Source organism: Crocodylus porosus, unplaced genomic scaffold, assembly GCF_001723895.1.
Source record: "Crocodylus porosus isolate Cpor-Errol unplaced genomic scaffold, CroPor_comp1, whole genome shotgun sequence".
Lineage (NCBI taxonomy): Eukaryota > Metazoa > Chordata > Crocodylia > Crocodylidae > Crocodylus > Crocodylus porosus.
In genome coordinates this window covers 172,986,309-173,001,453 of record NW_017728906.1, presented here as the reverse complement: position 1 = coordinate 173,001,453, position 15,145 = coordinate 172,986,309, and the positions used below count along the sequence as shown (strand labels likewise).

Genomic DNA, 15,145 nt, shown 5'->3' with positions numbered 1-15,145 from the left:
GGGAACATGGTAATAAATTTAGTTGGGCTTCTGGCCTACTTGACTAGAAAAACAGACAGAGACCAGAAGTGCTGATACTGCTCATTTCAGTTACATGTTCTGAGATGAGGAATCCTGCATGCCTTATTACTCTGCACAGATGTTTGTTTAAGTAAACTGCCTGCATGTCTATTTTGGTTTCTCCAAGGTCATTTTTTTTTCCTCTTTCTCTGTCTTAAGTATAAATATGCTTGTAAACTTATAGAGAGGGAAGATTCCTTTGAAACAGACAAGTGGGTGATTCCCCTTGCTGTATGAAATCCTCCCTGTGATCACAGTATAACCCTAATTAAAGAAAAGCTGGCTCTGTCAGTTCCGATTCAACCACAATATGAAGTTTGATTTCTTCCACAGTGGGCTATGCCCTGCTGCCGCCTGGAGCAAGCCACACCTGCATCGTGCCTCCCCATGCTGGCTAGGCAAGTGGCAGCAGGGCATAACCCCTTTGGCTCCCCCCACCGGGGTCAACCCAGGCCTGGGCAGGAGGCTCCTGCACCACCATGTCAACCCGGGCCTGGGCAGGCAGCTCCTGCAGTACCAAGTCAACCAGCAGGCTGGCCGGGCATCATGTCAACCCGGGCCTGCATCAGCGCTCTGAGACCCGGAGAAGCCACAGGAGAACCCCAATGGAAGCCCTGCCTGCCCCATCCCCTGCCTGGCCCAGCTTCCCGGCACTTTAAAAATAAACAAACAAACAAACAAAAAACCCACACTCACCAGCTCTGGCAGTGGCAACTGGGGGCTCATGGCAGAGTCCCCCCACGCAGTGCAGGGCAGTGGAGATCGCCCCCCACCTAGCACCCATGCAGCAGCTGCCACACGGCTTGAGTGCAGTGCAGCTTTGCAGGGTGTTACTGTCTGGGAGTTGGGGTGACTCCATGCGTCAGCCAAAGCCCAGCACCGCTCAAGCCCAGCTCCCAGACAGCTTGCAGCTCCACGCGACAGCTGTCATGCGGGGGGGGCGCAATCCCCCCTGCTCCCCACTGTTCCATGCTGCACAGGGGGGCTCTGCCACAAGTGCCCAGGGGCCCCAGTCACCACTTTTTTTTAAGTCCAAGGAGGCTGGGCCAGGCTGGGGATGGGGTTAGGCAAGGCAGCCATGGGGGCTTCTCCTGTGGCTCCCCCCGCCCAGGGAGAGGCCTGCATAGCCAGAGGATCTACAGGAGAACCTGCAGCCACCCAGCTGTACCTGCCTCTGCCCAGTCGATCTGAATCTCCAAATCAGCACCAACTCTTCCAAAGCTGATTTGGCTGAATCGATTCAAGATGGTGATCTGAATCTCCAAATCAAATCATTGTCCTCTAAATTTGCATTGAATACTTCCCTATTTGCATATGCCTAATGTCAATGTTTCTTTAGTATTTCTCAAATAGGGCTGGGGCCTAATGAGGAATTTGAAGGCAATATTAGCAGTCATATGGATTATCTGAAGAATGCAGTTTCATGTATAAGAGGAAGAGTGAAAGAAAGCACCTATGCATTTTTGGTGGTTTGGAAGTCTTATGTAAGCAATTAAGAAAAAACGCAGTAAAAAAAATATGAACAAATCTGAAGGTTAATGCAAACCACTGGAATTTGATTAAGGGAAATTGTGCAGGAGCCAATGAAAGTATTTGAAAAATTGATTAAATGATTATAGCAATAGGAAATAATTTTAGTAGTTGTATTTTTTCTTATTGGAGGGGAAATGCTGGTGTCTAGGAGGCTCAGGTTGATAAGGTTACAGTACATGAGACAGAAGACAAAAACCTGAATAAAAATGTTTGTCTGTCTTAACAAAAACAGGCAAGAGCTATGAAAGTAGCAGCAAATTTGGTTACAGTCTGAATGTATGGAGCAAAGGAAGGTAACAAGTGTGACAGGGGGCAATCTCCCAGGACCGGTCACAGTACCAGCCCACCTCCATCTCTAAGGCATTCTGCTCAGTCTCTCCTGCCACACCTTGCTGTTACAACAATGGTTGTAATAAAGCAGGAAGCTGCCCATTTAAGACCCCAATGCCTAGGGGTCCCCTTATCACATTACTGTATCATATTCCATGCCTCGCAGATGTCTCCATTTGAGTTGCTCTCAACTCCAGCTCAGGGCCAGCCCAAACCCAGCCCCTTCCTTGGCATACATTCGTCCCCTCTCTCTACTCTAACAGGCCTCATTCATACTACACGCTGAAATCAGGCCTCTAGCACTCCACCCACTCTCACCGGGCCTCTTGACCTGCCCTGATGCCTTGAGCGGCTCCCATACACTTGCCTACTCATAAGCCTGGGCTGGACAGTGTGCAGCCTCTTGCGACCCTCATCCAAACAGTAACCAGCCCATTCACCTTGTCCTGGACATTGCTCTGACCCAAACCCCCTCATCGGGTAACTCATTACTCTCTCTCCCTTGCTAGGGCTAACTACTCGCCCACTTGGACTTGGGCCCTCTTCCGGCCTCACGTGTCCAAACACTTACGTAGGCCTAGCTGCATCCTTCCTGGGGCTTCAACACCCACCCCTCTCTGGGGCCCACACTCTACCCCTATGCAGGGGCTTGGGGTCTTACACCCTCACAGGTTCAGGTGCCTCTCAATAGGCCTGTCTGGCCCCACTACTACCAGGGTCTTACACCCCCAAGAGCTCAGGTGTCTCCCCACTCCCCAGCAGGTGCACCTAGCCCCACTACCTGCCGGTCATAATGACCCACCAGATGGTGGAGGCTGGGGTTATATCAGGCAACCCTACCTGCCTTTTACCAGGGAGGTAACTAGCCTGGCATTTCTGGGGGACTGTCCCACCACTGACAGCCCCACCAGATCACCCTTCATAGATTCATAGAAGTAGGGTTGGAAGGAACCTTGTAGATCATCAGGTTCGACCACCTGCCCTAGGCAGGAGAGAAAACTAGGCTCAAATGACCCCATCCAGGTAGATGCAAACCTCCTCTTAAAGACCCCCAGGGTAGGAGCCGTCACTACTTCCCTTGGAAGTTGGTTCCAGATCCTAGCCACCCTGACTCTGAAGTAGTGCCTTCAGATGTCTAGTCTACACCTACTCTCTAACAACTTGTGGCTGTTACTCCTTGTTATGGGGAGTGTTAGGGGGAACAAGGTCTCTCCGAAACCCTGCTGGTCCCCCCTAGTGAGTTTATAGATAGCCAACAGGTCCCCCCTCAGCCTTCTCTTGCAAAGGCTGAACAAGTTAAGGTCCCATAGCCTCTCTTCGAAGGGTCTGCCCTGCTGTCCCCGGATCATGTGGGTGGCCCTCCTCTGGGCCCCCTCCATGTTGTCCACGTCTCTCCTGAAGTGAGGTGCCCAGAACTGAACATAGTACTCCAGCTGAGGCCTGACCAGTGTCACATAGAGGGGAAGGATCACCTCCTTGGCCTCGCTTGAGATGCATCTGTGGATGCACAAGGTATGGTTAGCCCTACTGACCGTGACCTGGCATTGTTGGCCCACGTTCATCTTGGAGTCAATAATGACTCCAACATCTCTTTCTGCCACCGTGCTCTTGAGGAGGGAGTTTCCCAGCTTATAAGTGTGCTGCTGGTTCCTTGCGCCCAAGTGCAGCACCCTGCACTTGTCAGTATTGAAACCCATCCTATTTTTGTTAGCCCACCCCTGCAACCTGTCCAAGTCCTGCTGTAATCCGTCCTTCCCTACTAGCGTGCCCACCTCACCCCAAATCTTGGTATCATCAGCAAATTTAAACAGGCTGCTTTTCACCCCATTTTTCAAGTTGCTAATAAAGAAATTGAACAGTGCGGGCCCGAGGACCGAGCCCTGGGGGACTCCACTGTCCTCTTCCCTCCAGGTCGAAAAAGACCCGTCCACCATTACCCTCTGAGTATGACCCTTCAGCCAATTTGCAATCCATCTGACTGTGTAGCCATCAATGCCACAATCACCTAGTTTTTAATGAGAATGGGGTGGGAGATGGTGTCAAAGGCCTTGCTGAAGTCCAGAAAGACTACATCCACAGCGACACCTGCATCCAATGCTTTTGTGACCTGATCGTAGAAGGCAATCAGGTTGGTCTGACAGGACCTGCCCTTAATGACACCGTGCTGGTTGCCCTTGAGCATCATCCCTGCTGCAGGACCATCACAGATGTGCTCCTTGATAATCTTCTCAAAGAGTTTCCCCAGGATTGAAGTAAGACTAATGGGCCTATAGTTGGCCGGGTCCTCTCTCTTCCCTTTTTTGAAGATGGGGACATTGGCTTTCTTCCAGCCATCTGGAACCTGGCCAGAGCACCACAAGTACTTGTAAAGCCATACCAGGGGCCCCGCAATAAACCCTGCCAATTCCCTCAAGACCCTGGAGTGGAGAGCATCTGGACCTGCTGATTTGAACACGTCCAGCCCCTCTAGAAGCTCTCTAACCCAGTCCTCCCCAACCTTAGGCCTGGCAGCATTTCTCCCAAGTCCATCTCCTTCCCCAGTAGGGTGCAGTTTTTGGTCTTACCCAGAGCCAAGCAGGCCTACCTGCCCTGGTCTACTACCCTGATGTACTTGGGATCTCTCTCTTATTGGGCCCAGCTCTCACACTGACCCTATTCCGATACAACTACTAGCATGCTAGCTGACCCCTACCGTCTTCAGCTGTGATGTCATCGAAGGGACCTTCAGCCCCTATGGGCTCTGGCCCTGCCTCCTGGCCAGTCAGGGTGCCAGATAACTGACCTTGGCCTTGGCCTGCCCCTTGCATTGGGCATAACTGCCCTTCAGCCTTCCAGACCCAGCTCTCTTGCCCCGCACTGGGCCCATAGGAACCTTCTGCCATCCCCAAAGTTCCTCCCTCACCTCCAAGCTGTTCTGTGAGCAGCAACTTAGCCAGGTGGTGTTGTGCCGGCTGCCAGCAACAGACTGCTGGCTCAGCCCTGATGCCTGAGCCGAAAGGGAAGCTCAGTTTTCTCCACCAATCATATAGCTTGGCCTGCAGCCATGTGACCTTCTCATCAAGGTTGGCCTACAAGTGCTGGTTCCCCTGATGTCTACACTTGCCGTTAAAATGACTGTCAGGTGTGGGGGGGGAAAGGGAGGAATCTCCCTGCTGCTCAACATGCAAGCTCCTCTGTAGCCTACAATGGCCCACTAAGTGCACCCCGATGGTGCTCCGCCACATAAGGAATATAGCTTGTTTGTTTGGTTTTTTTTTAAATGAACAGCAACAAATGATGGTGGTAACAGAGGAAAAACAAGAATTTTTTTACTGTAAAGTCAGAATCAGTGTCTCCTGGTGTGTGGGAGGGGAGAAGGGGAGGTAGACACTGGCCACAGGTATGGAAAGGACAATTTTTTTCTAATGCAACTATTGGTCCATCAGTAGGATATAGTCAGCAAATTTTAAAAACACACTTCAATGGAACAACAGAAATTTTCTGTGGAAAAAAATCCCATCACCAGTCTGATAGAAACAGAGGAGTTATTAGGTGATGACGTACATCATCTGCAAGAACTAAACAGTCCTTAAAGGGATAGTAAAGTAAGGAGAATACATAAACTGAATATGTAACTTCCAGGATTTGTTTGAATAAGCACAAATATTCTAATTCAGATAAAGTTTCTGAATGTTAAAAAGGTCCAAATACGGGAGGGTGTGTTGTAATAGTATCTTACAACTATGATAAACGCACAAACACATATAATATCAGGTCAATTAGATGCATTACACTAATTGTAATAGTCATCAGCTATGCCGTTTATACAAAAGGTCAAAGGAAAACAGCCAACTGCATTAACATTTATGTGTTCACTTTTGCTAACAGGGTACAAGCTGAAGGGAAATTGATTCCCCACTTCTTAAAGTAAATCAGTTTTTTTTAAACAGGAAAGGAATAAAATGCCTTTGTTAGAAGTTTACTACTTTATTCCTGTTGGCAGTTTTGGTTACAGTCAAGGTTTGAATTACTTTCTGACTCTTGGGGGGCGGGGGGAGGAAGAGTCTGTGGCAGGAGCAGGTAGAAGGAGCTGTTACCACCTGAGGCAAGCCAAGGGGGGCTCTCATCCCTTATGAGGGAGCTCAGCCTGCCCAAGCTCCCCCAGAATTCAAACCCTGGTTATAGTCCAAAAGGTTCTACTGCTACAAACAGTCACTGCAGCTTTAAAACTACCTACCTATAGCACAAGATTTTTTAGGCTTCTGATACATTATATAAATAAATGGTCCACCCTCCCTATTTTTCCTTCTATTTGGATAATTTGTTCATACCCAATTTCATAACTATTTGAACATGGCTTGTTCATACCCAAGAGAGAAAGTACATTTATACCACTTAACAACAATTCTGTCAATCAAATAATGAAGTTGTCCCCACCTGCTCATATGAGATGGGATGCATCAGTCTAGATCAGATGAAAACATACACTCTGAAAGTAAAAATCTAACCTCCTCACAGGACTTCATTTAATATTTCAAAGCAACTCCACAAAGGTTATAATAAGCTTCCACAAGTCATAAAATGAAATAGAACATTTCAGTAATTTCATAAAGAAGTGTAAGTGAAAATCAGGCACTAAGCTGCATGGAAAAGGGGCCCACACTAATAAAGAAAAAATTCTTAAGATGGAAAGTTCATAAGTATGGGGAACTTCTTCATCCCTTCAGTCTGTTATACTAGCTCAGGTATGAATATCCCAAAATAAACATAATTTTGGCAGAAAACCACGGATGCAGATAGTAGTAACAACAAACGTTTCCAAGTGAAGCACAATTGAAAATGCTTTAAAAAGGAAACATTTCAGCCAGTGGACACAGGTACATCCCCATGTCATTGGGCATTTCAGTGTTGCAGCTTCCTCTAGTGCCAGCCAGGCAGCACTAGGGCAGGCTGCAGGGACCAAATGCTCTGCTCTCAGCTCTCTGCTCCTCTTCACTTCACAGGGACAGCAGGAAGTGGGGGGAGAGGAGGGCAAGAGTAGAGTGGAGAGACAAGCAGGGGTTGGAGGGAAATAGAGCAGGGCATGGGACAAGTAGGTTAGGAATACCAACTTTCCTCCCAATCCCTGCTTTTGGCTCCTAAATCTCCAAATTTCTCTCCCCCTCCACCCCCGCCAAAGGGGAGGGGTAGAAAGGATTGGGAGCAGAGGGTTCAACTGACATTAGATAGAGAGTTACATGTATCCAGCTGTTCTTTTGAAATATTTTAAAGGCATTTACAACGTTTTAATTGTTATGTGTGTCCATGTCTTATCTGGAGAGCAGAGCAAAGTGCATCAATTCTCATATTAGAGGGAGGTATAGGCTAATGACCAAGAACCCGCAAAGAAAATTTGTGCCTGACATAACAAGAATTCTTGCTTAATATGGAAATGACAAATAAAGACATTTCTGAGAGGTCTTGAGTTAACTGCAATTGGCACTGCTGTATTTTATGTTCCTTGGCGTTATCTAGGTCTAATCATGCTGGAAATTCTTCAATGCCCCCACAATGCTCTGCACCAGGAGCCCAATACCAAGGTGGGAAGTCCATGACATTCAGAAACTGTTCCCATTACTCCAGAGCTGAACTTCCACCTCACAAATCACACTCAGGATCTGCTTCTTTGACCCAAAGACTGCCTTTCATGAGAGGTACATACAATGTCAGCACCACAAGGCTCTGACTTCTAAAGGCTACCACACTAAAGGAGATCAGGGAGGGCACAGACTAAGGTCTGACGGATGGAAAGGACAGGGCTATGCTTACTGGTACTGCAACTCGCTGCTTTACCTTCATATCATGAGAACAGAGTGTGCTTTCTTTCATGAGGGGTAATGTAACTAAGCAGTGAAACCTGGAGAGGCTAGGAAACTTGTTTCCTCAAAAAATGTCCTCTTACTGTATAGAGACTACATGGTGGGAGGCTTCTCCCTTGTGCAAGGTCTAGACCGGAGTGGGCCCAGGACAATGAAAAGCAGGGTGTGGTGACAGCAGCAGAGCTCAGTGCACATGCACCTGGGGGCTGCGACCAGAATTTGCAGTGATTAAAGGGTGGTATGACTGCACCAACACACACCCCAGATCCAACTCTGCATCCAGGTAATGCCATACCTAAAGGAACAGGGTCAGAAGGGCACAGTAAAAGTTGAGACCTGGAATTGCAAAGTGTTTTGGCCTTGAATTAAAGTCTAGACCCTTCCCCATAGAAAGCCAGCTGAAGAACTTGAGCTTGGAAATGGGATCCCTTATGTGCCAGAGCCAAGTGTGGATACACACAGTAGTAGAATACAGAGTTGAAGATCTTTGCCTCCTTTATACCCTAGAAACATGACATCTAATGAAAATCGGTATTCCATCTACCAGAGTTAGAACATTAAGGGAAGATGGTATCATCAAAAAGACAGCCAAAATCATGGCTCTTGTCTCCTTCCATGCCACCCCTCCCCCTCCCTGAAGCCAATGACAGTTTCACCTTAACGCGGGTCGGACAATTATTTTGGCTCAACAAGTTTTGGCAAGCTGTCAGGGACCACACAGGTAGCCCGGTCCCTTGACATATGCCCCACCACCTAGGCGGCAGGGCATATGACTCCTGCCCCATGACTCCTGACCTTTGCCACCAGAAGTCCCTCCCCTTGCTGCCCCCCCTCCCCCACTACTCCTCCCACCAAATGCTTGGGAGGGAGGGTTGCCATCTTAGAACCAGAAAAAAACAAATCACACACTAGAAGTAAAAACATCTACTATATTTTAATTTTGCTACAAAAAATATGTCACAACTTGTGATTGTATACTGTATAGAGTAGGAATTGCATAATAACTCAAAATAAAAGTGTTACTTTGCTGGTTGGGTAGAGCCTTTCTGCCCAAAAGGGTTGGAGCAAGGTCCAATAGGTTATGTTGGGGGGGGGGTGGTGCATGTGGATGCCTTGTTGGCAGAAGGGCTGGGCAGGGAGCAATTCATGGGAAGGCGGAGGCACACCATGGAGTGGATGAAAGTGCCTGGTAGGCTGTATTTTCCCCACCCCACCCCTGCCTTAACATACCATCACCATATGATTTGTAAAATTAAATATATAAATCCAAGCACCTAGACAGGTAAAGAGTTTGAGATAGAATTCATTTTAGAAAAACAAAAGAAACCTTTTTTGGAGTAGCGAGTAAATGGGTATGGTGAAGAACATACAAAACAGAGGATATTTGGCTATTTAAATAAAATATAGGGCTACCAGGGAATGAGAATCCTCAACAATCTAGTGAATACTTACGTAAGTAAGGATAAATCTTTTATTTCTACAGAATGTTTTTGTAAAACACATTACAACAATACAAGAACTAGGTTAGAACAACAGGGAAGTATTAAGAGGTAAATCTTAATTCAATTACTTTGCACACTGAAGGTTAATCATAGCATAAAATGTTGCATTCATGTTAAAATAGTGTGTTGCAAACCAGTTACTTTAAGTGACAAACCATGACCTATCATTTAACCTCTAAAATAACTTAAGTGGCTTGAATGACCAGAATGTCCTAAATAGCAACATTGCTCCAGTCAAATTGGAGTGTTACAGTGAGTATATTCTGGCAATCACTCTCGCTTGTTCACTTACTTGCCACGTCTTTGATGGGAGAATAAATATAATAAACAGACAAAAATAATTGCAGTTCTTACAAATCGATCTGTATAAGGTAACTTATTTTCTCACAGAATGTCTAACAAGGTGATAACATCCATGCTCAAGGTCAGCCAAGTCCTGTTTTGTATAGTCTCTGGTGAGTGGCTACCTGCTGAGCTCACCTCCCTGGTTAATTCTTCCTTTAATTTCTCTCAGAGTGTACCTTCTGTTGCCAGTGTTTCTGTGATCCCCGTGTCCCTTGAAGAGTCTCACCGCTTTTCTGATTCAGATAAGTATCTCCCCGATGCATGGGCTGCCTCTTGCACCGAAACAGCTATAGAACTCCTGCACCTCCGCACAGGCCGTTTCAACCCTCCAGGTGGAATTCGCATTCCTCATCCCCTTCTGTGGGGTGTTTGTTAGGGAAGTGCCCATTTTAAGGTGTTCCCTTACTTGCTTCCAAACTCTAGTTTATAATTCTTTGCAGGTGTTCGAATCTCCCTCCTCAAGATATTGCCTCCGGTTCTTGGAAATTTAGCTTTTCCCTTTCTAGTAACAGGGTCAATAGACTACCTGTTAAATTAAACACAAAGTATTCTCTCTTCTCCCTAAATGCAAACCCAGCATTGTATTACACATGATTAAGTAAAACAGAATTGCACCAAAAAAAGAGGGAGCAGAAAGAAAATAAGGGGAGTGCTGATAAAGCACTTGTTGATTTACAAATATGTGCTTATGGGTTCATCTCCCCTGTTGATTTTTATATACTGTAGGCAAATGGTAATCTTATAGGACACACCCCTAATTATGAAATATATCCAACTTTCATATTTGCATTATTGAGTTTTGGCAGGTGGACTTGATTTAAAAATGGAACCAATCTTTCAGTTACTGGTGCCATATATAGGTATCTTTATTAAATAATACAAAACATACAAATGTACAAGGAAAGGAAAGCTGCAGGCATAACTGCCTGAACAGGACTGATTCTGTTTTTTCTTTTTCAACTGAAATAGAGATCTGAAGATTGAGGCACCTCAAGGAAAAGACATCAAAGCAGAACAGTACATTTCTATTCACAACTGAAATGCCAATCATACAGATGTGAGGAAAAAAAATGTAAAGTAAGTTATCGTCTCATTCTCCAATACATACTATAGAATCAAATACTGGAAATGCAATGTGCAAGGTACAGTCAGGGGTATCATGGCACGGGGTAAGTAGAGTGTGGGGTACATAAGGGCAACACAGTATAAGAGCTATTGCTGCAGTCAAGCAGGAACACCAACCCAAAAAAATGTTTTTTACTGAAAATCTGCAAACTGCCATTCAGAGCCTGGCAGAAGGGTTACACTTAAGTTATGTAAAACATCAGCAGGGGTTTAGTTAATTTGTAGTTCTGCAGAAACCATGAGAACTGGCATCTAAAATTGCCAGGAAATATCACGCTGGACACAATTTCCCACAAAAATCAACCTAAAAAAAACAAAGCAAACAGCGTATTATTTATATAATACGCTGTTTTAGAATGTCCCAATGCTTACCATAATACAAAGACAGTGTAACAATCACTGCAGCCACAGATCACATGACAGTGCTAGTGAAAGACTAAATGAAGGTGCCAGTCAGTGAAGTTAAAATGTTTCCATTAAGGTTAGCATTAATTAGCATTTCTAAATTTTTCATATTGTATATAAAGTGTATATTATATTTAAATTTAGAATATGATAAAATTATAATTTACTTCCTGTGGAAATTGCTATCAAGTTACACAGTATATGCCTCTCCGCCAATTAGCAGTGAGGGGGCAGGGCCACTGGGAAATTCCCCAAAATGGGTCTTCATGTCACAACCGAGCTGCAAAAAATTGCTTTGTCTTGCCGTAAGTTAAGTAGACCTCTATATATCAGTAAATAACATGTTAGTAAGAAAGTCTGTTTGTCGGTAAAAAGTTTGGAGATTATCAAATTTCTTGGGTTAGCAACTCAAGTCAGGGGTAGAGGACTAGCTTTTGGGGGGGAGGGGCTTATGTCTATTTTTTACTTGAACAAGTACCTTTAAAATTTACACGCAAAAATAAAGAAGTATAGCATGGCTTCAGTAATTTTTTTATTCAGGCAGGCAATTTTTTTTTGTTCTTGAACCAAGTGGTTTCTATATTAGATCCTATGAGACTTTAGTATATTGACTATATACCCACTGCCCATCAAAATAAAATTCTGAATTGCTTGATATTCTTACATGTTTACAGAACATATACAAAAATTGACTATAAATTTAAATAGCCATATTAAAAAGGTAAAAAAATCTTTGTCTTGTCCATGGGATACAAATTCGTGTACTGTGCACAGGGATGTAATAGAGGGCAGATTAAACATTCTCTCTGTAAATTACTTGTGGGACAATTAAGTCCATTCATTACAAAGAATCAAGCGTATTTCCAGGAAAAAACAAACAAACAAACAAACATAAAAGCTCTAGGTTTTTTATTTTATTTATTTTTTAAATTTTGCATAAAGAATCAGTCACTTGCCTTTGAAGCAAAAATGAGCATCAGTCTAATACCAACATCATTACTAAGCTAGATATACTGGTAATAAGAAGTTAGAGCTCTTTCCAGGTATTCCTTTGTATTACTTCAGATACTGACTGACTGTTAATTATATCTATTTGTATTACAACACCAGCTCAAGGTTCAAATCAGGTTCTCTATCGGGCCGGACATTATACAAACACCTAAAGGTAAAGATCCTGTGCTGATCTAACAGATCAGTATAAATGGATGTTAGAAAAACTGATGGAATGAGGAAAGGTAAGTGTAACAGAATAAATGTCAACTGGAACATATGTTCACATTTACTTTATGCAATTAATTGGATAGTTTTGAGTCAATAAAAAATAAAATTAGTCTTCCATGTTGCACATTTGTCTATTTATATTGTAGGCAGACATCATGCATCTACTTGTACTGTAACTGAACTATCACATAAAAATTAATTTAATGGGTTTTTTCTATAAAGCATTAAACTTTACAAACCAAAAAATGAATTTGCAGTATGTGCAATTCAAAGCACAAATGTCATTCACTAAAACTCACTATAAACCTTTCAAAATTAAAATTTAGAATATTTGGACACTGCTGTTTTTGGCCAAGTTATATCCTAAAACACTGAACAGATTTTTAAAAAGTTGATATGTGCTGCCCACAGGTAGATCTTCATTTCCAAACCTTAAAAAAAAAAAAAAAAAAAAAAAAAAAAAAAAAAATCTAGCCTCATTAGTGCCTCATGCACTGGAATGATTACCCTTTCACAGTTTTGAATGCTTTGAGAACACACAATTCTGAAGAAAAATCCATTACAATTGTTTTTAATGTTTTCAGTCTTTATAAATGCAACTAATACTTCAGTCAATTAAACTTAATCTTCTTAGGTTATAAAATGATTAATAGTTACGTAACTACTGGTGTCTAATTTTAGTCACACTATTTCTGTTTTGGATGAAGACAGGAGAAAGTGGCATATAGCCAAGACATTCTGAATCAACTTTTTTGGAAAGGGTGTGCTGGAAATTAGATCAAATATTCTACTCTCTCAGTATCTATAGAAAGCTACTAAATCCTTCAAAATGTATTCAGCTATTGATAGTTGTAATCATATTTAATGATTATTAACAGCTTGATCTCCCCTCCCGCTGAAGCCATGGGAAGTTTCACCATGGATTAATTACAACAGAGATTGAACTCATGCCCCAATTCCAGAGTGCCAGGCAAAGTTGAAAGAACAGAAAAATCTTTTTGGGGTTTTTAAGAGTACAGGAGATGCTGAATGAGTTTCCTACAGGAAAGCACCTTGATTCCAAACTTAACCCAAATGATTGCCTCAACAGAAAAATATGAAAAAATTATCATTTCTTGGACACCTCTAGGGTAGTTACTCTGTGCTAAGTTATAAGCTTTTTTAGATTGCCAAATCCAGCTTCTCATTCAAACTTTTCAGCCCAACCACCTATTTAAGGTCATGCCTATACCCCTCCAAATGAGAGGCTACATCATAGTGAAGCACAGTAGACCTGTTCCATGAACCCCAAAATGGAAGCAGCACAGCCACTTCAGCGTAGCAACTGACTTGTGCCAATAACCTCTATGCTTTCATTGTCTTCACTAGCATATAGCCAGCGTTGCTCTAAAGCCAGCTACATTTTATGGGGTGTGGTATGCCCGGACTAAGCATGGTGTGTGCTTCACTGCACAGCTTCTCACCGTGGTCCAGAGGCAATGCAGTTATACCCAAAAATAGGCATGACAAAAGATACATGGAGCAGGGCTCCCCACAGCTACAGGAATTTGATAGCAGAAGTGGTGGTACTATTAATTGTTGCAGCTCCTGAATCCACAGCGATTAATGCTGCTACCACTCATTCTGCCACCAAAATTCCAGAATCATGGGCCAGATGCTGTGACTCATGTCACTCAGCCAGCTGATCATCCCCATGCTACTAATCCAACCCAGAGGGCCAAATGAGTTGAGCACCACTGCCTAAAACGATCAAACCCCACACATTCCCACCTTCCAAACAGCTCTTTCCATTACTATCCCTAAAAGATTTTATTCACAGAAGCATGAACTTTATTTCAGAGGAAATGATGCTAATCCAGAAGTGCTGAGTTTTCCCCCTTGAATTTGACTACGATTAAAAGGATGTTCAATATTCCAAACAAACAAACACACAAACAAACAAAAATAAGTCTTTTACTATGGATATGCCTCTATGTTAAAGATGATAGCAAGTCTTTTTGTCATAGATCGTAAGGCCAAAAGGAACCTTGGAAGATCATTGGGTCCCGCCCCCTGCACCAAGCAGGAAAGATAACTGGGGGTCAGGTGATCCCAGCAAGGTGACTGTTCTTCTCCTCCTGAAGATTTCCAGGGTAGGTGGCTGCACCACCTCTGGAGGAAGCTTATTCCACAGTCTGGATACCCTGACTGTAAAGAAGTTTTTCCTAATTTTGAGCCTAAAACAAAAACCCCAAAAAAGCGATCTTCCAGGAAGCTGTGGCCATTACTCCTGGTTTTCCCCTTGGGAAACAAACTGGTTAAAAGCAGAAGATTATATATCTAACTTCATCATTGATAATGCATAGGACCAAAAGTGAAACTTTATTCTAAGCTAATAGCATTACTTAAATAAAAAATAAAAATAAAAAATGCTGAATTCATTGTATTGCTCAGAGTCTCATGTTTACAAGAATTTACGAGAGATGCACCAATATATTGGATCGGCACTGATAACAGGAAAATTAAAATCATCAATCAACTTTTTTTGGCCAATAATGTCACCAACTGCCACATGCATGAGCACTCCCTGCTGCTGCATGGCCCCCTGGGGAAGCATGGATGGTATGTGCCTCCTGGATGTGTGTGTGGAGCTAGGGTGGGCTATCCACTGCAGGCTTGGGGCCAAGGGCTGTGCCAGTCTCTTCTCAGCAGGGGGGCTAGGGTTGTGCTCAGGGTGGGTGTGGGTGGGGCAGGCTCAGCTGCATGGAGTGGGCAGTCAGCACTGGGAGGGGTGGCTATGCGGAACTT

The 15,145-nt window shown here is 43.8% G+C and overlaps 1 protein-coding gene across 2 annotated transcripts in view; it reads right to left on the bottom strand.

The window, feature by feature from the left end:
* The window catches only part of RDX (radixin), a 58,058-nt gene that overhangs the window by 36,961 nt on the left and 5,952 nt on the right, over positions 1–15,145 (bottom strand). The window contains exon 1 of one of the 2 annotated variants that reach the window (XM_019530219.1): positions 6,271–6,306. The exons of the other annotated variant lie outside the window; for it this stretch is intronic. Coding sequence (XP_019385764.1) covers positions 6,271–6,288 — 18 coding nt within the window. The 5' untranslated portion in view covers positions 6,289–6,306. Of the gene's footprint in view, positions 1–6,270; positions 6,307–15,145 lie in introns of those variants that run through there. 2 annotated transcript variants of the gene reach the window in all.